This window comes from Camelus dromedarius, chromosome 21 (assembly GCF_036321535.1).
Source record: "Camelus dromedarius isolate mCamDro1 chromosome 21, mCamDro1.pat, whole genome shotgun sequence".
In the NCBI taxonomy this organism is placed as follows: domain Eukaryota; kingdom Metazoa; phylum Chordata; class Mammalia; order Artiodactyla; family Camelidae; genus Camelus; species Camelus dromedarius.
The window spans coordinates 15,627,441-15,653,489 of record NC_087456.1 but is presented as its reverse complement, the minus strand read 5'-3'; the positions used below and the strand labels follow the sequence as shown (position 1 = coordinate 15,653,489).

General features: G+C 36.8%; 1 protein-coding gene across 4 annotated transcripts in view; it reads left to right on the top strand.

Moving 5' to 3' along the window:
• Window positions 1–26,049, top strand: part of HMCN1 (hemicentin 1) — a 399,451-nt gene that overhangs the window by 143,226 nt on the left and 230,176 nt on the right. For all 4 annotated transcript variants that reach the window (XM_064477196.1, XM_031438568.2, XM_064477197.1 and 1 more), the window contains exons 5-11: window positions 5,366–5,537; window positions 7,443–7,549; window positions 16,528–16,648; window positions 17,719–17,982; window positions 19,131–19,275; window positions 21,810–21,931; window positions 24,727–25,002. In XM_064477196.1, coding sequence (XP_064333266.1) covers window positions 5,366–5,537; window positions 7,443–7,549; window positions 16,528–16,648; window positions 17,719–17,982; window positions 19,131–19,275; window positions 21,810–21,931; window positions 24,727–25,002 — 1,207 coding nt within the window. The remainder of the gene's footprint in view (window positions 1–5,365; window positions 5,538–7,442; window positions 7,550–16,527; window positions 16,649–17,718; window positions 17,983–19,130; window positions 19,276–21,809; window positions 21,932–24,726; window positions 25,003–26,049) is intronic.

Here is a 26,049-nt window from a genome sequence, read left to right as displayed (position 1 = left end):
TTGTGATTTGGATTTTGGAATAAGTCTGCCTCTAGAAGCCAGTAGAGCAGTTGTGTGGCCATAATTGTTCTGATTCCTTCTTCTTGTAAATGTAATGACTTCACATTATCATTTTTGAAGTTTCAATGTATATATGTCTACCTCTAAGGAATAAATTCCCCACCCAAAATTGATACTAAATTTAAGAGCCAGATAGTACACCTTAGTGAATTCTTCTTGGGAAGGAGGTCTATATTTTGCATTTTGGGGGAGAAAGATGTTGCTAAGTTTCATTGCATGTCTGCTGTGAGGGACTGATAGTATTTTACATGTTAATAAACCAGTCAGTCTTGTATTTTAGCTTCCTTCCAATAGAAAGAGGGTGGAGGACAGATCAAGACACATAAATACCTACTTTTCTGTCATTATAAATTAAAAAATTTTTTTTTGCATTTGGGAGTACTTTAGCTCATAGTCTCTTCTTTTAATAATTTATTTAATGGCAATAAACCATCTGAAAGAGACTGGAGTCTTAATGAAATTAGCAGTCCTTTGCAATATGAATTATTGCATGTTCTAATATATCTATTTTAAGTAAAATGTTCACATACTTTAAAAAATACATTTTTAAGTAATATAAAAGATAGTCCTGTAGAAGAGACGTTACCTCCATGGAGTTGTTTTTCAAAACCCCCCTCCGATGATTGTGAAGAAATTCTTAGAAGTATTCTTGGTTAATTGCCTACCTGTAATAAGTTCACAGGTTCATAAGTTCTTTGTTGAATTAAATTTGATGTTAAAAGTTGAAAAAAAAATTCCTCTCTTATCTACTTTTGAGAACCTGGCCAAACTATGAATCCTCCTCCTGTGTGCTGTGCCCACATACTATATAAATTCTGCTAAAAAAGACAATTTTACTACTAATTACCCAAGTACCTTTGTAACTGTGGGTTTTTTTTATTACTCAGAGAGAGCCTGAGTATAGCTTGGACTTCCTGCTTTCAGTGTAGCCAGGAGTAAGAATTGAACAAGTCTTTGTGCGTTTGCATGCATGCGTGTATTTAAGTATATGTATGAATGTGTGTATTTATGTTCTTAGGTATTTTTATAATTTCTTTTCCTTTCATAATCAGGAGGAATTTTAATGGGACAATTTGAATTCGCTGAGATTTTTCTATTCTAAAAGAAAAAGGTATTTAGTAGAGGAGAAAAAAATGAAACAAACAAACAAACAAAAAACCCCAAGCAAACAAAAAGTATTCAGTGGGAGATACAGATGAAAAAGTCAGTTGTTTATTAATTTATTTTTAGTTTCAGCTCTATCAGGTATAATCGACAACATTGTAAGATATTTAAAGTGTGCGCAGTGATGATTTGGTATACATTGTGAAAGGATCTTCCCCATCTAAGTTAATTATCACATCCATCACCTCCCGTACTTATATTTTTTTGGAGGTGGGGGTGAGATTGAGAACACTTAAGTTCTGTTCCCTTAGCAAATTTCACTTATGTAGTACAGTGTTATCAGCATGGTATTTATATGTGGAATCTAAAATAAAGTCAGACTCATAGAAACACAGGGTAGAATAGTGGTTGCCAGGGCTGGAAGGTTAGCGAAGTAGGGAGAGGTTGCTAAAAAGGGTATCAGCTTTCAGCTGTAAGATGAATGAGTTCTGAAGGTCTAATGTATAAAAGTCAATCTTTTATATTTTTATTATTTTAAATAATGCCTATTTTTTAGCAAGATAAATTTCCTCAGTCATTTGTAGCACACTGAAGTTATGACACGTAAGAATTTTACAAAGATGAATTAATGAAACATACATTGACTCTAAAACAGCAGGAATGATTTCACCCTTCAAAAATGTCTGGTGTGCTTCTGTTTTTTCAGCTGTTGCACATTAGAGAATTTTCATCATGTTGAAGGTGTGGTGGTTTTGCAGAAGTCTTAGATGTTCATAGAGTTGAAGCTGAGGGTCACTTTTGTCCAGTCAATCGTCTGTAGTGTCCCCCCCGAACCCAGGTTTTCTAAGGCTCTTCCAACTTCTAAGCCGTCCCTCAGCTCACATTTCTATATGAATTCAGCAACATTTAGTTCCACCAGAAAGCCCTTTCTTGACAAAAACTTCATAACACAAGTGATTTCTTGTTTTGCATACTTTTAAGCATGAGAATTTATGGTCTGTAGAATGAATTATCAACCACACTTGCTTATGAGCACTTACTGTTGGAACCAGTCTCATGGTTAGATAATTAAAGTTATTTTTTCTTATATTTGGCAACATGAGAGACCAAAAATCTCACTTTTGGTTTCTGTAGCTTGTAGGGATCTACTTTTATTCACATGTTGGTAATATCTGTGTGGGTTGCATATGTTTTCAATTTGAATTTTTCTTATAAGTGGATAAAAAAGTGATTTGAGACTCGTGACAGAAGCCTGTTACTTTATCTTTCGCAAGTAATATTATGATACACGGTAATCCCTTTGTGAAAGCCTCATAAATGTTGATGAATTGGAAACTGTATTAAGAGTAAACCAAAAGCCTACTTATGTTCTGTTCTGTTTACACATAATTGCCTTATGAAAATGCAACTAAATTAGAAAGTTTTCCATTTTCATAAGAATACCCAGGACTTAGGGATTTCCATCCATAGCTAATAGACAACAGAACAGATTTCCAGTGATGTATCATAATCTCTCTATACTGGGTTTGAAGGAAAGATGTATTTGAGGAGTCACCCCGAATATACTTTACATCTAAAGAAAGACGTATAAAAATGGATTTCACTTTTGTTTCTACTTAACACTACTACATTTCATTGTTAAACTTGAGATGCTATACTATCCTTGTTTTCTAATTATATTCCTCCTTTACATTGAAAATTATTTGAGAATTATGTGTCTCATTCTTAAAATAGGTGTTCTTTCCATTTATCCTATTTCTCCTGTCTTTTGCTGCGTTTAGTCTCTATAAATAAGATGTTATCCTCAAAATATTTATCATCAGTCAAGTTTATCAAATGCTTTCTCAGACAGTCAGTTCTTTTCATTTCCTTGAGTTAGGCAGCCATGTTGTATGTTTAAGACATAAAAATGTCAACACTGATTATTAAAATATGTGCTCTGTTTATGGCAAATATTAGCTATAATCAGTCTGATTTCTATAGCCACATGGACAGATTTGAGGAGCAGAATGACTCATACATGTCTGTGCAAGTATGATAGATCACTCAGAACCCATTTTTCAAAATATGGCATTTACTTCTTTAGACTATTTTCTTGATGTATGCTTTATTTTGTATGTAAAATTCCAGGTGTTTTTTGACGTTAAAATTTGAGGATACATAGCATTTTGCTTATGGGTAATTAACTGCAATAGATTTGTTTTTTGTGTGCTCAGTTTGTGATACCACAAGTTTTTCTTTGTAAAACACCACTTCACCGAAGGGCTTTAAGCAGAGGATTAATTTTTCATTTGCGTCTTTCAGATAAAATTCAAATACCGTAGCTTGATCTTGTGACCTCTGCCTCTGACACAAGCATCCAGCTTCATCTTCTGCTTCTTTTTCTGAACACTTAACTGTAGCCAGTTGGATACACTCTTATTCCCAGCATATTGGGAGTACTTCTGTCTCTGTGTTTTCCCAGGCCTTCTCTTCTACCTGGAATGACTTTGTGTGTCTTTTTCACTTACAGAAATCTTGTCTTTCATGGGTACATTTTTTTTCCATTTTGCCTTTGAAGTCATTGTTGAAATAGTCAATTAGGGGAAAAGAAGGGAATTTAATTAGAAAGGGAAGAAAACATTTGAATATCTACTGTGATGGGTCCTTTTCATATAGTATTTCGACAAGGGCTCCCTGTTTCTTGAATTCTCATAACATTCTTTTATTTAAGACAACATCATTACTATCATCATAATGACCAACTTCATGGACATCAGTACGCATGCCACTTTTATTATGTGTAGAGCCTGCCACTTGGTTTGGGGTACAATGATAAAGGAGGTGTGGTTCTTGACCTTGGAGGAAAGGCAGGAAGATTTGTTAAAAACAAATAATGCATAATACGTGCGAAAATACTCAGTAAATACTAGTTAATAAGAAAGGTTGTTACTAAATATTGACTAAAACTATGCACATTAATACTCAGTACCTGAAAGACTGCTTTGAACAATAAGCATTTGTTTTTATGAGTGAACATAATTGCCTCACACTGTTAATTTTATGATAGTAGTTCTTAGCCACTTTTCTCATCCTTGAGGACAAAAGAAAGGGGAGGGATACTTTTTGCAGAGAATGAAGTCATTGCACAATATTTGTTGTTTGATTAATTTGTTTGCGACTACCACTATTGACATTTTTAAAATGTTTTTATTTTGAGTAGCTTGGCAGTAGCTTAATACCCAGCTCTACTGTGAGATTTATGCATAATTACAAGGGAAATTGTTCATGGTAGGATATAATCTTGAAGGATATACAAACCAGAGAGGGGTCTGAGGTGGATTAAAAATGAGTATGACTTAGACGTAATTGTATTAAGTTCACCCAAGCAATACCTGGCCAGATACGACCTTTTGTTTAATGAGGAATTGTATTTGCTGTCGTAGAACTTCTGTGAACTGGGAAGTTTCTGTGTTCGTAGTGAGACTTAACATTCTATTATTAACTAATTTCTTAATACTTTCCCAAAGACTAGTTTTCAAGAATACACTGCTTAAGTTGCTTCTGACCTGAAATATTTTTCTAAATACAGTGATCACTTTTCCTATTATTTTTGTACTTATTTATTTTATCATAAAAAATGAATATTTTGTTGGCATTGCAATTACTTTTCAATAATTAATATATCACAACATATATTACAGTATACAGTCTATAATTACAATGTACTGTATATTACAGTAATTCAATACCCAATGTATTGAAATTGAATTCTATAATTTGCTAATTATCTTTTGTAAATTGGATCTTGAAATTTAGGAAGAGAGTGGAGGGAAAAGGAATCTCAATATTGCTGTTACCATGTTCTATAGAGGTCCTTTTTGTTTATTTTGAGAAATAGAACTATGTGTAATATCTCTGCATGTATTATCTCTGTGTAAGTGATTTTTAGACACTAATTCATTTTGAATATATTATTCCAAGATAGAAAGCTTGAAATTTGAGCATGGGTTAAACTAGCATTTTATTATGAATCTACTACAATAAGTGGATGTAGGGAAAGGATTGTCTTGACTGTGATGGAAATAAACCTCACATCAGGACAGAAAGTGACTGAGTCATGTAATTAAGCAAAGCCAACTTCTGCACCTGGAGGTCTGTCGCGGTGGTATAAAACTGTAACATTGCTGATAATGCTCACACTTCTCTTTTTCTCTTATAGGTGTTAAAATGGGTAGAGGAAGCAGTGCAGGCCTCCAAAGTTCATCTCTTATCAACAGATCATTTGGAACAGGCTGTAAACACTTGGAAAATTCCTTTTGATCCTAGCCTAAAAGAGGTCACTGTGTCTCTGAGTGGCCCGTCTCCAATAATTGAAATTCGCGATCCTTTAGGTGAGATATATTGCACATTCACATAATAAAATACAAAAACCATGAAAGGTAAAAGATTTTTCGCACACTTGTGTCAAATTAATGCTAACTTTATGAGTAGATTTGATGAATACAAAAGTTACTAGGGAAGATGTTTAAAAAAGAAAGTTAATTTTTTTTAGTCATTAGTATTGTTGAATTAACAGCAGATTCAAAAAGCTAAAACTCCTAATAATTCAAACAGATCACACTTAGTAACTTAATTTTAGCTAAACTACCCAAAAGATATTGTAATTGAACCTGAAATCATAATTTCCTAATTTTATATGAGGAAATACTTCCCAGTAACTTATTCTGTAAAATTCAGTATTTTATGTTACTTTTAAGTGAATCACATTGAAAAACTTCTTTTAAAACATCTGTCTAATTTTTATCATATCATTTTCTTAATAAAGATTAACTTTACAGTAGATGACTATTGAAAGCAAATTTATATTTTTATTAGAGTAATATTTTAATTTGCTTTGCCTCTTCACTTAATTGTATGGTATAACCCTAAATTTTGGCCTGAGTCCATTGCTGGTTGAATATTACAGTAAGACTTAATTGAAAAGTAATTTTGTTATACACCAGAAATGGACACAACATTGTAAACTGACTAAACTTCAATAAGAAAAAAAAAAAAAGAGTTTGAATTATTTAAAAAAAAAAAAAGTTCCCAATGAAAAGAAAAAAAGTAACTGAATAAAGACAGTAACTTCATTTTCCCTAATATTTATATTTAGAAATGTTCTTTTACCTATTGTTTGCAAAATATTTTTATTCCCATTGCAGCAGTAGTATGTGTTACATTATTTTTTACGTATTTGTGAAAATTTATAAATGGAGAGGGAGTAACTGTCTTTCTCACTTTAATTTATGTCTTAGAAAATTAATACTTTAAAGAAAACAGTTTATGAAATTGTTCTCAAAGGCTACCTCCACAGTTAACAATCAAATTGAAATTTACAAAACAAGCAGAATCTGTTTTTCAAGACTTCATAGGTTCAGCCTTAGAACTGGATTTGTCTTTTAAGGTAGCATTCTTCTAACGTCCATTTTATCTATCAGGAAAAATCTGTGTTTTTCACTACCTGAATACTGAAAAGTACCTGTACCCATTGCGTTATGTTTTTATTACTTTAAGAAGTCACTGACATTGATATTTTAAAAGCCATTTATAATGATTGTAAAGCTTTTGTTGCAAACATAGGATTTTTATAATTGATTTGTTTATATAACTACAGAAGTAGTCCACAGAAGAGGCAAGAGTGAACTGAACGACTAAACTGTGGCTTAATTTCAAATTTACTTTTCTTCCTCTGAGTTCAAACTACTAGATTCTTTAGGTAAATCTCAGATCAGTAGAAGATGATACCATGTTACTTCATTACACTGCCTCCTTTAATTATTCCTATGACAGGTAAAGGCTTGTTCCTATGTTTCACGGAAAACTGGTGAAAGTTTTGTACTTCATGTAAAGATATGCCCAGGGCTCTTATGTTAGTAATAGCTTGAGTGATCTTCAAAAAGACATTTATTCTGGCTTACTGTTTTTACCATCTGTTACGTCTAAATGTCTCTAGGGGCTGCACATAAGTGCTCGGTAGCTATCATAATTGTTACCTAGGCTAGCTTTGGAAGTATGATTACAGTCTGCTAATTGTTATTCTTTTTAAGATCAAATCAGCATAGCAGAGAGGAATCTGTTACTTCAGTTCCGATGTCCAGAAACCCTAAAATTAGGTGTATTTTAGATAGAAATAAAATCATGTTTTGAGCTTTAGGCGCAAATATCCATCAGGTAATCTGTCCTGGAAATGTACACAGTTAATCTGCATAGCTGAAAGAAAGATTTTGCTTGTTACCTTTATGTCTGTCTTTCAGGGAAGCTGGTGAAAAAGGGATTTGGCCTGAACGAGCTGTTAAATATCCATAACTCTGCCAAGGTGGTGAATGTTAAACAGCCAGAGGCTGGAATATGGACAGTGAAGGTACTGTTATTTTACAGAGTCTGTTTATTATTTTATTTTGATGTTGGCGTGTTTTACAAAGTGGATACGATAGTTTATTTATATCTTCCCTTGCAATCATGAAGAGTGCTTTTACTGAAAATGCAGTATACGTGGTGCGTTGGTCAGAGGTGTCTTGATCACGTGAATTGATAGTGTTAAGTTTTGATAATCATGAAAGTTATTGATACCACCACAAAATAGGCTTAAAATCCTTGGATGGTTTTCCTGTTGTCAAATCTATAGGTTGATTGTACTGGCTACGCCCTTCCTCCAAAACAATCAGAGATGGAGCCGGGAGAAAATGATGGTTGGGGCACAGGCCCCAGGGTGGAGCTGCCCTGGGTTCGCATCTCAGAGCCACCGCTCAGAAGCTGCCTTGCCTTGGAACTGTAACTTCTCTGTGCCTTGCTGTCCTCCCCTGTAATGTAGGATGGCAGGAACAATCCTTTACTTCGTGGAATTGTGCTGAGAGTGAAATTAAGATGACACAAATGAAGTACTTAGTTAGCATAGTTCCTGTTACAAAATAAGCACTCAAGCATTGTTGATTGTTGGTATTTGGTGGCTCTGCATTCATTGTTTAACACAAAATGGTATTTGTATCCTACCTAGTATATATTCACTCTTAGAAAGCATTGTATTTTGGTGATACAGAGGAACGAACACATAATCGAAATTCAAGACACCATACATCTAAGGTCTAGTTCTGCTCCAGATTGCGTGTGTGACCCGCTCTGGTAGATGGTCCACGTGGCTTGCCTGTGTATTTCAGAATTTTCAGTGTGCTCTGGCCTCCTTCCAACTGTCGTGTCTGTGTTTCTGTGTCGGAGAGATTTTCTTTTCTTTTTTTTTTTTTAACCAGAACAGGAGAAGACTGTTTTTCTGGAGGAGTAAACCCTTCAAGAGCAGCTTTCAGCCTTGGCAGGAATAAGGTCCAGTTGTCTGTAGTGAGAGCAGGCTTAAAAGCATGCCCTTTACTGGCTGCATTCCTTTTCCTGCACTACTCTCCCTCCTCCTGTGCAGCCCTCGCACCTCCCAAACATCTTAACTCTACAATCCTCTGGGAGGACTCAGATGAAGATACCTCTTGCATCACTTACTCTTGCATTGTCTCAGCTTCCCTACACAAAAAATGAGATCAGCGGGCTCATGGTTCAAATTGTAGAGCTGCTGTGAAGGTTCATAGAGGGGCTTTACTGTGGAAAACTGAGGTGCTATTTTTGCAGCCCATTTTTTTTAAACTTTTTTTTTTTTTATCGAGTTACAGTCATTTTACAATGTTGTGTCAAATTCCAGTGTAGAGCACAGTTTTTCAGTTATACATGAACATATATATATTCATTGTCACATATTTTTTTGCTGCAAGCCAGCCCATTTTTTTTTTAAAAGAATGCCTATATTAATGTTCTTGATTTAAAGAGTGAGTTTCCATTGTAACTCCATTCAAATCCTAGAATATTCGTTTATTTTCAGAACTCTCAGACTTGGAAACTAGAAATAGAAATATGGATATTTTAAAAAGGGGGATGATAAGGGATAAGAGTGTAAGTAAAAAGGCAATGTGCGAGACAGTCTAGTAATGTTTATTGAATGGATCAGAAATGGTCCCATCTGCATGTTATATTCACCAAGTTCCTTTGCACATGGTGGTTGTTCAATATTTATTGAGTGTGGCCAGATTTGATTGTACGTTTATTTTGACCTACTTACCAAGAATATGACTAGACTGAGTTTGACTTTCTGTGACCACAGTGGGAAGGAGTATAAGAAGCTGAGTCTCTTTATCCCCAGACACTTTAAGCATGACGTCAACCAGCAGTGTCCTGAGCTAGCAAGTCCACTGCTAGCTCCATTCTTGCTCTCTGAATCAAGGCATTAAGTTGTCTATTACTGATTTTAAAATACGTACAAGTGATGCCATTCTTCTGTATTATTAGCAATTTATTGTGAAGTATGTGAACCCACTTACAGTTGATTTGGTTTGCTACCAGAGGTATTTCCTCTAGTAAAAACTCTTGCCTAAAAGAGGGATATTTCACATGTCTGATGTTGTACCGTGTGCCTAACACACCTATTCATTCAGTCATCCCTTCAATAAACAGTGAACATCCGCTTCTGGCTGTGTTCCATGGTACTTAATGGGCACTAAGCATGTCTTAATTGATCATTAGTACAGAGGAGCACTGAAGAATAGTCTGTGAGTGAGGAGGGAGATGATAAGATGATGGCGACACTGTTTAGACAAGTCTCTAAGCTCAGTCTCCTACAATTAAGAAAACAATAAAAAGGCATAGTGTCTATTATTATATTATCTTAAATTTATATCTAGTCCTCACCAGAAAAGCTTCTGGGTCTCATGTTACACAATTTCTAGAGTGCAATTAGTGGTAACTAAACAGAGCATAAGCATTACAATGCAAATAAAGATAATAAACTTATTTTGCTTCTAAATGAAATACCAAACTAATGTACCAGGTTGGTGCAAAGGAAACTGAGCTGAGTCTACTGACATAAATATCGATGCTGATTTTGGATCTCCCTTTCGGACGGCTGATGCATGCTTTACGTGTGTGCTTTCTCAAGAAGAGAAGTGTCTGAGATTACGTAGCACATCCCCCATGCCATCCCCTGTGCACTCTGCTGTCTGGAAAGTGTCTGCACTATCAATGGAATTAATAATGGCTTTTTGAATGTTTCACAGAACAGTTTTAATCTTGAGTATGGAGAACAGTCTATCTCTTGTTTGACCTTAGCATGGTATTCAAGGACCACCTAATTGAGCCTCAATCTTTCCAGTTACCTTCCATCATTTGCCTTTCGACTTTCATCAAATATAATTTGGTGGTGTCTCTCACCCTCTCTCCTACCACATTCTTTTGGTCCTTGCTTTCTCTCAAGCTGTTCCATCTTCCCAGAATGCTCTTCCTTTCTTACTTAATGTCTGATTCGTAACTACCCACTAACGCTCAGTCCAGATGGCAACTGTCATCCAGACATGTCTGACTTTTTCCGTCCAGAATATTCTCTCTTCCCTCTGGCTTTCTGCTGCAATTTTTCTGCACCTCCCTTTTGGATTATTTTTCCCCTTTATAGCATATTTACTTCTGTACAAATATTGTCTTCCAATTTTGCTATAGACTGGACTTTGTCACTGTTATATGTCACAGTACCTGAGAGAGAACCATATAAGTATTCATGATTAAAAATTAATACACTTATTGTGATGATATCCAGGGGGGCCAGGCAGAAGCGTTGGTTTAGTTAGCCCATGGTTGACATACTGACACAGAACACTCTATTTTTTAAAATGCTATGAGAGGGATTTCTTTTGTGGTTTCCTTCTGAAACCCTGGTGATTCCTTTCCTGTGACTTACTAGGATACTTTCACTAAACAGAGGTGAGTCAACTCATCAGTATAGTTCCTACAAATGACTCGAATGTTTTAGGTTGCCTCTGATGCAGGGGAAAATACGCCAAAAAAGAAATAACTGAAATGAACATAAAATATTATTAAAAAAGAGAAGGTGGTTTTATGCCCCTATGTTTCCATTTGTAGGAAGCCTCAAATCCTGGATCTTATTTCTAAGAAGAGATGTAAATTTTCCATTCAGGCAGCTGTAATCTATATATAGAGTTTTTGACAATAACCACAGAAACTCTCAGGCAAGATTTTCCCCTCTGCTCTTAAAGAGAAACTTCATGCAAAGATACTAAATAATTGTCAGCACCCATTAGGTTTAGGTGGTACAGACTGTTTCCGTTAGTCTAGGATTATCAATGTGATCAATCATGTAATTTAGCACATCCACTGAGGTGTTTCCATTAAGTAAATATGGATCAACTGTCCTTAGATAATCTCCCAAGTAGAGAAGGGACTGTACCGAACTGGGTGATTGCATTGAGATTCTGACACGAGTAGAAGTTTCCTGGTTTATGATATTTATTTTGGTTGCCAGAGCCTCCTAATGCATCTTCTGTAGGGTAAGGCTATTTTAGACATCATAGCCAAGTGACATAAACTTGTTAAGGAATCATTATCAAATAACCCTCAAGTCTACAAAGGACCACACAAGCACAGTACTATGCTGCCTCCAATTATTCTCACCTGGCTACTCTTTTGAATAAGCCTTCAGACTACACCAGGTATGTTATTTAAATAGATTAGATGTAGCATTAATTCAATGTTTAGGGTCAGTGGAATGCTGCATAGATTTTTTTCCCTGGAAAATTTCCCTGTTATTTTGGTCTGCCAATATCAGCTTGTCAACCAAAAGGAATGTTTCCTTTTCTTTTTTCTCTTTTTTCTGTATAAATGTGTGTGTGTGAACATATACTTAAGCAGAATTTATTCTATGTTTTGGGTACATTTCTCTCCTTATATGACATTTATTTAAACATACAGTGCCTAATAAAATAATAGTATTTAAGTCAAGCTGGCTTTATTATATTTGTGGCTGGCACAATGCCTAGCCCACAGTAGATTCTCAATAAATATTTAATTTAAAACCACAGTATTCTTTAAGTTGTAAAGAATGGTTTGCTGTTCAAGAGTAATTACTTTGTAAAGAGATGGGCATCTATTTTATTTCAAGATACTCCACTACTTAGAATCTTTGGACCTTGAAGAAGTTACTTAGTACTCTCTAAGTCTGAGAAAAATGGGGGAAAATAATACCTACTTAATACTGTCATGATTAAATTAGATGTTGGTAAAATGCTTAAACAGTTTGACCCATGAATGGTAAAATTAGTTACTCTTATTCTGCTGAATATGTACAAATTATAAATTGTATCTTTATTTTCTATCAATTCAGATATAAATCAAGGTTCTCTTTTTCCCTTTGGCTTATTTGTTATTTTATAAAACATTGAAACTCCTTAGGAGAGAGAAACGAAAGCCAGCTCTATGAGTCACATTTTAATTCCATTTATAACGGGAGGCTTCACATGAATACCAGGAGGAATTCTCATTGGCTCAGTACAAGAAAGCTCATTCCTCGCTAATGTCACATGTCCTTTGAGGGTGGAAAGGATGTTCTCCCACACTCGGGAACCCAGGGTGATAGAAGTAGCAGCACGGAGCATGTGGCCCCTTTTAGTGGGGAAGAGACAGGAGAACGTGCATTGAATTCAAAAAGGAAGGGATTGTGTCACCTCTAGGATGAGGTAGACACTTTGGTGAGTGACAGACACACTTCACTCCCTTTGTTACCCATTGACCATAACTATTATCATGGCCTAATGGTTTGCTGGAGCTGGCTTAGAAATGGCTTGTGAAGAGTCAACTCTGCACTTTCTCTTCCCAGCTCTTTGTTCAGTGACATCATGTTGGGGGCTTGAAATCAGCCACTGTGGTGGTATCTACATCATGGAAATTGGCAAGTACCCCGAATTAGGGTGTTTTTTTGTTTTGTTTTTTTTTTTCCAGAGAGAAGTTTGCCAACACTCCACTAACCTGGCCTCTCCTAAAAGAGTTCGTTTAGAAATTTAGAATGGCAAATGAATAGTTGGGGGCATATTATTGTTTTCTGTGCCGCAGGGTCTAGACCAACCCAGAGGTTACGTTATCCAACAGTGCTGTGCATAGACTTAGAATATTGAACTTGGAGTAGTTGCCATTTAGCTTGCTATCTAAATGTAAGCAAGGAATCATTTCTTTGAGCCCCAGTTTCTTTATAGTGCTATAAAATCATTTTTGGCTGTAACAGGATTTTATGAGATAATATGTGAGCACACTTAGCATAATGCTTCAAGGTAAGTTCAATGAGTTCTTGATGAATCTGGCATTAATTTGTCCTAGGAGAATCTAAGGGAAAGCGCCAACATTAATTAAGCATTTGGATGACTTTTAGTATCATTTATTCAATCTACATGTACTAAGTGCCTATTAGGTAATCTTTTATAGGTGATAAAGATGACATAATTATTGCCTTCATGGGCTTTCAGTGTCGAGAGGGCTTTCAATATCTAATAGGCCTTTCTCCTTAAACTGAAAGTAGATCTGGCTGCAATAGAGCTGACCAGGAAGATATCAGAGGAGCAGCTGATTTTCCCTGGAGCTCTCCATGGTGCTTGCTTCCTGGTACTTCTGTCTGTCCTCCTTCATTCCTTGTAGACTCACTCCAATTCAGAAGCCTGCACTCCGGTCCACTCTGCTCCTTCTTTTCTCTGACTGCTTTTGGATTGTGGCCACCTCTTTACAACTTTAGAATGCCAGTAGGTGTCTAGCTGAACTTCATCTTTGCCTCAGCCGTGCTCACACTATAGCAGCCTCTGTATTCCTGACTCAGACCCTTGTACAGTTTGACCAACACAACATCCTGCCTCAGAGTAGTAATGTAGCTCATTATGAACGTTTAAAAATTGTATGAATAGATATACTGTTTAACATACAACTCTTAGAATTTCTAGCCAATACAAACCCTGTTCAATGTGTGGTGTCTAGAAAATTTCCTGTTATGCTTGGAGCCATCGTGCTGCTCTTAGATTTCCCTCTTCTTAAATACAGAAGCCATGAGGTTAGGATTCCTCTATGCCAGAGTGATAGTTCTGGATATTCTGTGGTAGAGAAATGCTTTTTGGGGCCAAATTCTCATTTTTAATATAACCCACAATTTTAATCTACATGATATAAAGACCAGATAGAAAAACATTAAATCATTTTTTGAGTCTTACTAATTTAATTATGTCTATAGAAAAATGGTACTAAGATGGCTAAAATAATTTAGAAGGGAAGAGAGGACACAGCTGGACTTCTCCTCTGCTCTACTCAGTTACAGAATTAGCTGAATTTTCTTTGCCCCTCCAAGACCGTATCATTTATTTCTCCTGCAGCCGTGCTATGTCCGTACTGTGTGAGACTCCAAAGCCTTCTCCCAGTGCTTCTGGAGTTTCCTAAAAGCTTACCTTCTTACAGTCTCCTTGCCTCCCAATTACTTGTCTGTTGATTCTAAGCTTGTGTACTTTGATGCAGGGTACAGCTCAGCCCCTTCAAAAATTTCACAGGAAATCCACTAACAGGAATCTTTCGTGAGTTTAGTAGATTTGCTGATAGGTTTAGGGACATATCTTGAAGTGACTTGCGCCCTTTTGCTCTCTCCTTGTCCCCAGTCCTTCTTTCTCCCTGTTGTGTTTTTTCTTCTCTCCTATGGGGAGTCTCAGGAGTTCTCTATTACTCTTCTATTGTGGACAACGGTTGGATGTATTTCAGCCTTTGCCCTGGAACCAGCATAATCTAATTCATTGAAATGATTGTGAGAAATGCATGGCGTAGCTGCAGAGGTCAGTTTCTGGAACCTCACTGAGTTCCCATCCCAGCTCCACTACCTGCTGTTTATCTGTGACCTTGAGCAAGTGACTTTACCTTCCTCATCTGTGAAATGAAAATAATAGTATTGCCAAGTAATAAGGAGCCACCGTGGTTTTAAGGAAGATTGTGTGGTTTGTGGAGCTCTGGAGCTGGCTTATCTTTAGCCATGGTATGGCTTAATCTAGCTGTTTACCAGAGTAAAATCATAGAAATATGTATTTCTAGAATGTTCTGTCATTGCTATGATACCTAAATATGTGCTTCTCAGAGTTGTGATCCATGTTTCCATGTTAGTGCCCTGATGCTAGCATGTGAATGCTTTCTCTTACTCCTGTATTCTGCTTCCACCTAAATGCTGCTATCATGTAGTCACTTTATTTTGAGACTAAAATCTCAGTGATCAATGCAATAAAATAGTGGTGAGCTCTTGTTCATAAGCCTTAGGTGGTTTTTGAAATGCACATTCCTAGACTTCTCTGACCAGAGATTCTGATTCAGTAAATCTTGGCTGGAGCTCAGAGTCTGTGTTTTTACAAACAATCCAAGTAATTTTGTGCAGATGTAGGTATAAGTGATGCTCAGATCATATCTGGGGAGACCCCAAGGTAGAGGCTAACTCTGACATACCTTGCCTTTGGGAGACATTGCATGTAGCACTGTGGTGAAGAGCCCAGAGCCTGACCTTTGGATTAAAACCCCACCTCTGCACGTTAGGAAAGTTAGAAAACCCTGTGAACTTGGATGAGCTATTTAATGCTTTGATGCCTCAACCTCCTTATTTATACAGTGGTGTTAATGAAGATACCTACCTTATAGGATTGTAATGAGGATTAAATAAGCCAGTGTATTCCAAGAGTCTGGGCACAGAGGAAGTGCCCAATAAACATTAATGTTATTATTTTATCCTGTGGCCCTAATCCAAATTATTTATTGTTTAGGCACATATGAGTAACTTCAGCGCCTAGCTGTTATTTGATATCTTGTCCATCTCCTTTGGGAGGTTTTAACTGAACTACAGTCTAGTCCGTGCTCCCTTTATATATGCATTTTTATGTACCTTTTCTGTAATTCTGTCACTGCATTTACTGCATCATAAAAAAGATTTCTCTTTCTCCATCTACCCCCACTCCCACACTGGCCATAAACTTTTAGAGGGTAGGAACTTTTTTTTTTTTCCAAACTCACATTTGATCTCAAGCACTGAATGCCTTTGCTGGATACTGCTGAGCTGAAGATGCCCTTTGGCTAAAAGCTGGGTAATGGTCAGCTCTTGTGCTTGTCCTGGCTGTATCTTTCCAGAACAAAGAGAAAGGAAATATTTTCCATAATAGTACCTGGATGGTGTTGAGGGGAGAAGATTCAGTCATTTATTCATTTTATGTGTATTTCCTGAACATATACCTCTATATCTTTTACCACTGAGCATGCAGTATAATACTCAAATGCACTTTAGTCGCCTGGGATATGTATTACAAAACTTGCGTTGAAGACACAATCACAGTTAAGTTCAGAACACTCAGATCAGAGCCTCAGTGATTTGACATCAATCCCAATTAAACACTCTGCAGTTTCTCATACTGTTAGTGTTTATTGTGACCAGCATCCTGGGTCAATTACTAATGGGGTTTGTCATTAAACATTTTTCAGACATCGAGCAGTGGAAGGCACTCTGTTCGCATCACTGGCCTCAGTACCATTGATTTCCGAGCTGGTTTTTCCCGAAAGCCTACTCTGGACTTCAAAAAAACAGTCAACAGACCTGTGCAAGGTTTGTCATGCACATTACTTCAATTGGCATGGGAGATACTGAAGTGCAAAATATTTTTCCGACTGTCTGTGATTATATAATTTTGTAGTATTCAATAAAATTGGGAAACATAGCGTCTTTATTATAGCTACGATTGCACTCTTGACCTAGTCATTGTTTCTCAAAGTGTAGTCCCAAGATTCACATGTTAAAATCACTTAGGGAGCTTGTCAAAAATTAAGATTCCTGGGGCCCATGCCAGATCTGAATGAGAATCCCAAAAGGCAGGGCCCAGGAAAATGCACTTGAATGAGTAACCCATTGATTCCTATACTTACTAAACTTTGAAAACTACTGACTTAGATCTTGAGATTCTTTTCTTACTACTGTCTTACTACCCTGTTGTCAAGGTGAAAATACGGATTTTGTGTGTGTGTAAAGACATCACATAGCCGTGGGTGTTCAAAGATGAAATTATTGTTCATTTGAAAACTTCTTTCTCTTATTTTATTCATACAAGAAAATTTATATTTTTGTAGCCAAAAAAAGAAGGCTCAATCCTACCATGACTTTAAATTTCTTTTTTCTGATTGTCGTTTATTTATTTTTGTTGCTGCAGTTGCTAGAAGGATACAAAATAGTGAATCTTTAAAAATTGTCACATAATTAGGGGGAGTGTATAGCTCAAGTGGTAGAGCGCATGCTTAGCATGCATGAGGTCCTGGGTTCAATCCCCAGTACCTCCATCAAAAAACTAAATAAATGAATAAAACTACCTCCCCCTGCAAACAAACAAACAAATAAATAAAAATGGTCACATAATCAAACATCATATAACACACTATTCATAATTCTAATTTTTCTACATATAAACATTCCATAAAGATAATCCCTTAGGAACCCCCTGTCTGCTCATGAATAAAGTGTCTTTTGTGTAGAACAGATTCTACAGTTGGGCCATAATTTGTGACACGGTCTGTGGTTCTCATACGTATGGTACTTGTTGTCTGTTACTATAACGCAAATATTTATTTGATACCTAACCTCAGTGCATGTTAGCTGTAAACGATGACAAATTCTTTCTCTTGCAGGAATACCTACCTTTGTGCTGCTGAATACTTCTGGAATTTCTATCCCAGCGAGGGTAGATCTTCTTGAACTTCTCAGTATCTCAGGCAGTTCTCTTAAGACTATTCCTGTTAAATATTACCCAGACAGAAAACCTTATGGCATATGGAATATTTCTGACTTTATACCACCAAGTGAAGCTTTTTTCCTCAAAGTAACAGGCTACGATAAGGATGATCATCTCTTCCAGAGAGTATCAAGTGTTTCCTTTTCCAGCATTGTCCCAGGTAAGATATCACTCTGTTCAGCACTGGAGTATTGAGAGTTTCAGGGGCTGATGTGGTCTAGGTAAAGAATGGACTCTAAAGTCGAAAATAATATCTTCATGTTATTAGTGGGTCACCATGTCAAAAAGCATTCACACATAGGTGATGCACTTTCCTTACCCATGAAATAAAAGCATCCAGCATTTCCAGTTAAGTCTCACAGATAATAGATCTGAGAATTTTGATTACTTCAGTGTAAGAACTTGAACTGGGAAATTCTGGTGCTCTTACTCTCCCATAAAAAACCTGGCACATGTGTTTAATGTTTAATTAAGATACCTGATTTGGCTACATTTTTATATACGATTGTCAGAAACCTTCTGTTTCGTGAACAGTAGTTGATTGTAAACAACTGGTGATGATTTTGCCTTTACTTGGTTAGTTGGTTAGTTAGTTAATTAGGAAGCTAGTTACTTATATATTTGCTGTTAGTTCTCAAGGCTGATGACTGAACTCTGACCAAAACTTTAGAACTGTATATAGCTTGCACCGTGGACTGACAAAGATACAGAAGGATTGCTTCTAGTTTGTGCTGTTGGGTGGAGGGATAAGATTGTGATTTGAGCAATTCAGGAACAACTCTAGCTTTTGTTTAATAGTTGTAGAAAGGTAGTAATAGAACCAACCTCAGTATTTCCTCATGTACAATATTCAAAGTTAGTTGTGTTCACCCCTGAATTGAATGCTTAAAAAAATCTACTGCATTCTTAAAAATGAATTTTGTCATTCTTTTTTTGGAGAACAATTACCTGGGGAGCTCAGTTCTAAGATACATGTGTTCTTTTCATATTTTCACGTTTTTGAAATTAAACTGTGTTCTACAGTTGATGATGTGTTGTAACTTACTTAGTAGCTTTGTGTTCTGTCTTGGTCTTAAAATCAGTAAGGTCTTAGATTCAGTGAGTACCTTAGGAAAGGGTCCATGGAGCTAATCCAGAAATTAATAAGCTTTGAGCCAAGAAAGACAGTTACAAGTGATTTTTAGTGGTTTAATTAATTGGAATGTGGAGAATTTACTGGAATAATTTAAGCATGAAGCTTTTGAATGGATTAACAGGAAGTATGAAATATCATTGTGACCTTCTTGCTTATGTTCTTTTTCTTCCTAGATGCTCCCAAAGTTACAATGCCCGAGAAAACCCTGGGGTACTACCTGCAGCCGGGCCGAATTCCCTGCTCTGTTGAGAGCCTTTTGCCCTTCACCTTGAGCTTTGTCAGAAATGGAGTTAGACTCGGAGTAGACCAGTATTTAAAGTGTGTAAATGTTTCTATTAGTAATAATTTAGAGCACTACACATCTAAATACAAATAGATACTTCTGTTACTGTACTTCTTCATTAGAAATTTCTCGTTTGTTGGCTCCACAGTCTTGGAATAGAGCAGTGAGCAAAACAGACACAGGTCTCTACTCTTGTGGAACTTAATATTGTATGATAAGATAATAAATGCTAGAATACGTTTAAGAGTTGATTTGGGTTTTATAAGACTAAATTTATGCAGAGGAACCCTTGTTAAAACAAAGAATGCAAAATTATGAATACAGAGTTAGATATCGAACCTTTCAAGAGAGCCTTTACAGATGAAAGACCCTGAAGCTTAAGCTTTATTGGCTTCGGGGCAAACTTGTCTCTGAATCTGATTTAAATAAAGTGTTAAGGCAAAAAGTAGAGCAGGTCTTTGGTTGGGTGGGGTGAGTGATACTGACTGGTTAGTGGGGAGCATGTGGTTTTGGCCTAGTTGCATTTTCAAAATTCAGCGTAGGGGCATTTGAGCAAAGACCTGTATGTGGTAGAGAGCTGGTCATGCAGGTATCCAGGGAAGGTGTTCACACACCAGGAATAGTAAATGCAGATGCACTAAGGCAGTGTGGATCAGACAAGTGGGAAAGGAAGGCAGGAAGGAAGCCAGTGTAGCTGGAGCCCAGGGAGCCAGGAGGAGAAGAGTGGAAAAGGGGCTTGTGCTGGGGTGTGGGGGTCGGGGGCGGTGACGGGGGACCAGAAGTGTGTGGTTACTGTGGCAGCTAACAATCAACGGAAGTGGGCTAGAAGGCACCGACTCTCCTTGTGAAGATGGGTGAACTTTTTAGACAAATCTAAGTTAGCTAGTGATAAACATTAAGTAGACCTTAAACACTAGAGGGTGATTTCTGGAAAATGTTTTTTCACTTATGCTGAAACAAACTACATTTTGGGAAAAATGCTAGGAATTATTTTAAGAAACTTTTACACTGGTAATCCACTATTAACGTAACTTATACAACATGTTAAATGTTTGACAGTCTTAGCTCATACTCATTCTCATTAGGGGGTCATTTTAAGCAAAAGCTATGGCAAGAATGTTCATGATAACTTTAGAAAATTTTCCAGTATTTAAAAATTGGATTGTATCATTTCCTGCTACTTTTTTAAGCATACATTTTATATGTATCTTGATGATCTACTTAGCTGCATATTTAATAACCATCAACATAACTGGCCGGGATATCAAATATGATGAAGTTACATAACTGACAGATGAAATCAAATAATTCTGCTTCGTGTTTAAATAGTAATATTTTTAAAGACACTTGAGATTCTGTATAAATGTTAATTCATTAATTCCACAATTCCTCTGAGGTAAACCACAAGGATGCTTTCCCTCATTTTTCCAGCTCTGTGGCCCAGAGATGTGACATGCCTTACTGACATACATTAAGCTCTTTGGATGTGAGAGGCTAAAGACAAAATTGGTCACGGGTGATGATGGATTGATCCTCTAACGCCAGTTCACTCCCACATCCCTGCCCTAGATTTCCTAATAACTTCAGACATATGACTGGATCTTTGTTATGTGAGTCACTATGGTCACTAGGGGAACGTAGGAGAGATACATTTGCGTTAGTAACGGGACATATTTCTTTTTGATATGTCCCCTCTTCCAAAGACCATCCCTTCAAAACATTTTATTGTGGCCATATAATCTAAATGCCAACTGATAAGGCTACATGAAAAAGAACTGTTTTTATGTAATATTTCATAAACAAGAGAGAAACAAATAGAACTGTAATGAATATTCTTCAAGCAACCATACACTGGTTCTGTGCCTTTGTCCTTCTTCCTGAATATCAACTTTCTTATTTTTGAATAGAAGGACTCAAGACTAGAAGAATTGTCACTTTCTAGTCTAAAATTTACATGTATCTGATTTTTTGATGAATCCTAATATGTACTTGGCTCTGACTTAGGCACTGGCAGAAGACACGAAAGACATACGCATTTTAAACTCCTATTTTCCTGGAACTTAGCAGAACCCCCTATACAATGACATTTGCAAACGTGGGCTTAACATTACTGTTCTTCAGCATTTAAGATACATCCTAGGTGATCAGTGGAGCACAGAATCAAGTCACACTCCATATTATTCTGAATGTGACTCGTAAGGACCACTGGCACCTAGTGTGTATACAAGTGAAAGGAGACAGCATTAGCTGAAGTGAATAGTCTCAGTTACTCAAATATATGGAATAGTCACCTGGCTTATTTTCTACGAAGAACAATAGCAAAAAACAAAACAAAACTTACCATCTTTGTAATTTTTTTTTTTTGGCTCTGAGTAGAAAAGCTTAACTTTCCAATTAAAATACAAAAAGTGTGTAATTTTAAGTTATAAAAAACTCTGCAGTTTAATAAATGTACTTTCTTTACACTGGTTCTTTGGAATGAATCCTTTAAAACAAATAGTGGGACCACTGCTTTCAACGTGGTCTTGTTTTTATAGTCACTGAACAGGCTTCTATTTTCTCACCCCAGAGAATCTGCCAGCATGACCTGGGATATTGAAAAGGTCGCTTTGTCTGACGAAGGCTCCTATGAGTGCGTTGCCGTCAGCAGTGCGGGGACCGGACGAGCACAGACATTCTTCGACGTGTCAGGTGACTATCACTAATTGCTTTGCAGCTGCCTAATTATTTATGCAGCTATGGAAATGGGATGTGTGTTAATCCAGGCTTCACCACCTATTAGCTGTGTGACCTGCCTTGGGCCAGTTAAGGACTCAGTGCCTTGGCTTCCCTAACTGTGAAATGAGGGTCATACCAGTAACTGTCTCTATCTCACGGAGGAACTGTGAGGATTAAATGAGATAATACATGTTAAGCACTGAGAAGAGGGCCTGGCACAGAGAACTACCTAATAGACATTAGGTATGATTATTGTTGTTGTTGCTGTGGTTATTATCCTTATTGTTATTGTAGAGACTTAATAAATACTTCTTAAAATTGCTATATGGCATTTTCCTTGGAGGAAATAAAATACAAGAAAAGGGAGGGATCTCTTCTGTAATAGCAAAGGTAAACCTTCCCTTTCCCTCTCGCACGTTCATGATGAGCAGAGTGCGCTTGTGAGTGCGTTCTGACATCCAAGTCGAAGACAATTAGGTATCACATTCAAAACACACAGGACATTAATGGCTACCATACTGGTATCAAGAAGGGCAGAAGGCATGCTAATTATTTTATATTTAGATAGTATGTTTCCCATGAATAAATGGGAGCCCAGGCTCAGATTACCTTATACAGTAGAATATATTATAGTGAAAATAATTATTTTTCCTCTAATCTCCCAGAATTCTTTTGAAACCAAAGAGTTTCGTGCATGATCAGTGATCAGGATTTAAGCCACTTAACTCAGCATATATCTAGAATTTATTGGAAACTTTGTTTTGACTCAGTTGTTTTCTACCTGCCTCGGAGCCTGGGGTTGCTGTGTGTTTAATAGTAAGCCTGTTCTGACCTACATGTGGTGCTGAGTTTATAACAATGTCTGTTTTGTCAGTTTATTATGGATGTGCCTTTTCTTGAGACAAAAGAAGCTTTATCCTTATGGGACTGTTTAGAAGCTTAGGGCTTATGGTTGTTATCAATAAGTCCAAGCTGGACTTTAAGACAAAGGCATGCAAACATGTTCTGCTTGCAGTAAATTATTTGTATTCTCTTATTCTTAAAAAAATAAACTTCATCTTCTGAAACAATTTAGCAAGTTGACATGCATCATAAACTATTCAGTTTTTTCATCTCCAATAATTATGAAAAGCATTGGAGTCGTGTCAACATTCCTCAGCTTCTGGGAAAACAAACACTTGAGCTCTTGAATTTTTTTCCTAGCAATATTAATTAAGGGATGGACAACAGGGAAAGAGGTTTGAGTGAGTTGATTCAGACGTCTTGCAAAAATAACTGGGAAGTGCTAGAAAGAACCTGTGAACGGACTGCTGAGACTTTGGCCCTGTGGTGTCAGTCACTTTCGTAGATATGTTCTACACGGGCCCTTCTAGGAGTAATCTGTGCCAGTCAAGCAGTGCTGTGTCTAGGAAATTGTGCCTTGCTGAAGCCAATTTTCAAGATTTGTGTCCTGCTTGGTTAATTACGAAGGAAGGCGCAAAAGCACTGATGATAATGGCAGTGAGTGTAACAGCAGAAGTAACAAGCAAGTGCCCCTTTGGACTGGAAAGAGTAGACATTTCTTTATGGGCTAACCTTTGCTTAACCTACCAGCCTTAAGCCTGCTTCTGAATCTTAGACTGAGCTCTCAGCCCAGCCACCCTACTGCGCCTACTAAGCAGCGCGCTGGAATCACGTGTGAATTCACAGGGTAATTAGATCTGATGTCTTGGGTAGCAGTGTTAGGAAGCATGGCATGATGAGGTGGTGATAGTTTTGCTTTACTGTGTATATGATTTTATTAAGTCAAAGAACACCCAAGAACAGTTTAAAGAAAAGCTGAAGTCCTCCCAATATGTTACCCGAATTTTTTTCAGCTTTTTCTGCTTGCAGACAAGTTTAAGGACTTTTGGTTGACTGGAAGGATAAAGTTTGATCTTGAAGACTGATACTCTTTCACATTTAAACTGAGACAGACACATGGGTTTCCAGCTAGCGCAGTTCCCCACAGTTTTTATCACTGTATTCTTGCTCAGTAATGATTTGCTACAGCAGGTCATTTTAAAGCAGTTGGATACAGTGAGCTTTATAGGAACATTCAGATTTATTCTCAGACCTAACTAGAGCAATATGTGATTCTCTCTAGAAATGGTGGTTAAATATTTAATTAGTAAGTGGCTTTTAACTACATCTGAAAAGCACATGCATTACACATGCACATATATACATGGCCCTGTGTGCATAATTTTATTAACAGTCTATCCTCACTATTAACTTGACTTTCTTAAACATTCTGCATCTCTGCTGGAGGGGCATCTTACTCTACTATTGTACTGTGTCTTTATGAGATTGTTAAGCTGATACCATAATATCTTTGCCATATCTCCTATACTTTATGTGCTGTTTTCTTTGAGACACTGAATAAATGTCTTTAAATTTAAAAAATCCATAAATGCTACTTTCTTCAAAATTCACATAAAATTTTCTCTAGAATTCTACAATTATAAATCTGCCATATCCTTTTGCTATGCCTCTTTGATTCTCACATATATAATTTATAGATTTGGACTTGAGTGTACTTTGGTATGTAAACATGCACTGCTATTTAAAGCATTTTTTAACTAGATGATAATGTATTGGGGTGCTAAACGTGTATTCATGAATAAGTTCTGCGTCCTGTATGTTTCCTGCTAGATATTCAACACATACTTACCAAATTTTTAAACCACATCTGTAAGTGAGCAAATGTCTTCTGAATCTCTTGATTCGAATCTTTATGTTTCACACAGAGCCCCCTCCAGTCATCCAAGTGCAGAGTAATGTTACAGTCACTCCTGGAGAAAGAGCAGTTTTGACATGTCTCGTCATCAGTGCCGTGGATTACAACCTCACCTGGCAGAGGAATGACAGAGACGTCAGACTGGCTGACCCAGCAAGAATGAGGACCTTAGCTAACCTCTCACTGGAGCTGAGGAGTGTGGAATTCAGCGACGCCGGGGAGTATCACTGTGTGGCTTCCAATGAAGGAGGATGGTCAGCTGCTTCAGTGTTCCTCACAGTGCAAGGTACTGTGCTTACAGTAGCTTCTGAGTTACAACGTCTTTCTTTTCTTCCTTCTTTGATCTCTGTTCCCTTCATGTTCGCTCTCTACCCCACAGTTACAGTTGTGAAGGATAGAATGCTTAAGGACCTAGCGTGGTCTGAAGGTGACTGAACTGGAAACTAAAACATCACTAACACATAGGTGACTTTAAAACAAATTCAACTAATCCTAGTAGTCGAACACTTTTATTTTAAGATAATGTAAATAGAAATTGTCTCTGGATGATTTAATAGTTTTAAATTCTTCAGTCTATCATGTGAATTTTAAAAAATACTAACTGTGTTAATAATTGGTTAAACAAGTTCTTGCCAATATAAGTGCATTATTTGCCTACTTAAATAATTTACTTTTATTGTTTAAATTAAGTAGTAAGGTGTTTCTCATCGTGGTGAAATTTTATTGAAAGTTTAGCAGGTTGTTTTTAATCTTATTTATCTATACACACACACAGTGCTTATTGAAAATAAACTGGTGGTAGGCCAATCTTGAATTATGTCTGCATAGGCTAAATGAAATGTTTAGATAGCTGAAAACAAGTGTGTTAACAGTGTGGCTGAATACTAAATGTGTATATTATTCAGGACCATCAGATGAAGATCAGAAACTATTCCTAAGTATCTCTGTCAGTAGAATCATTTTTGGCTTCTGAATGTCTCTAGAGTCTTAATGTAATGAGCAGCTTACTATTGGCAGTTTTATGCTGTTTAGCTAAAAGGTTTGACTTCTGCCTTAGCAGAATATTTTATTTCAAATCCTTGATGTGGGAGGCTGATTGCATCAGAATTGGGTCTGGCTTTTGGTTATGGAATTAGAACCAACTGTATAACATGTCTGAAGTGACGCTCTCAGATAATTTTTTTAACAAGGTTATCTAAGAGAATGACCACTGGGTTTCAAGGCTAGGTCTTGGAATGTTATTAGTGGCAGAAAGGTGAAACTACCATGAGAATTAATAAAATGGTTGTCATCTGATTCTGGTTTTCTCACTGGTAGTAGAGATGTGTTCTGC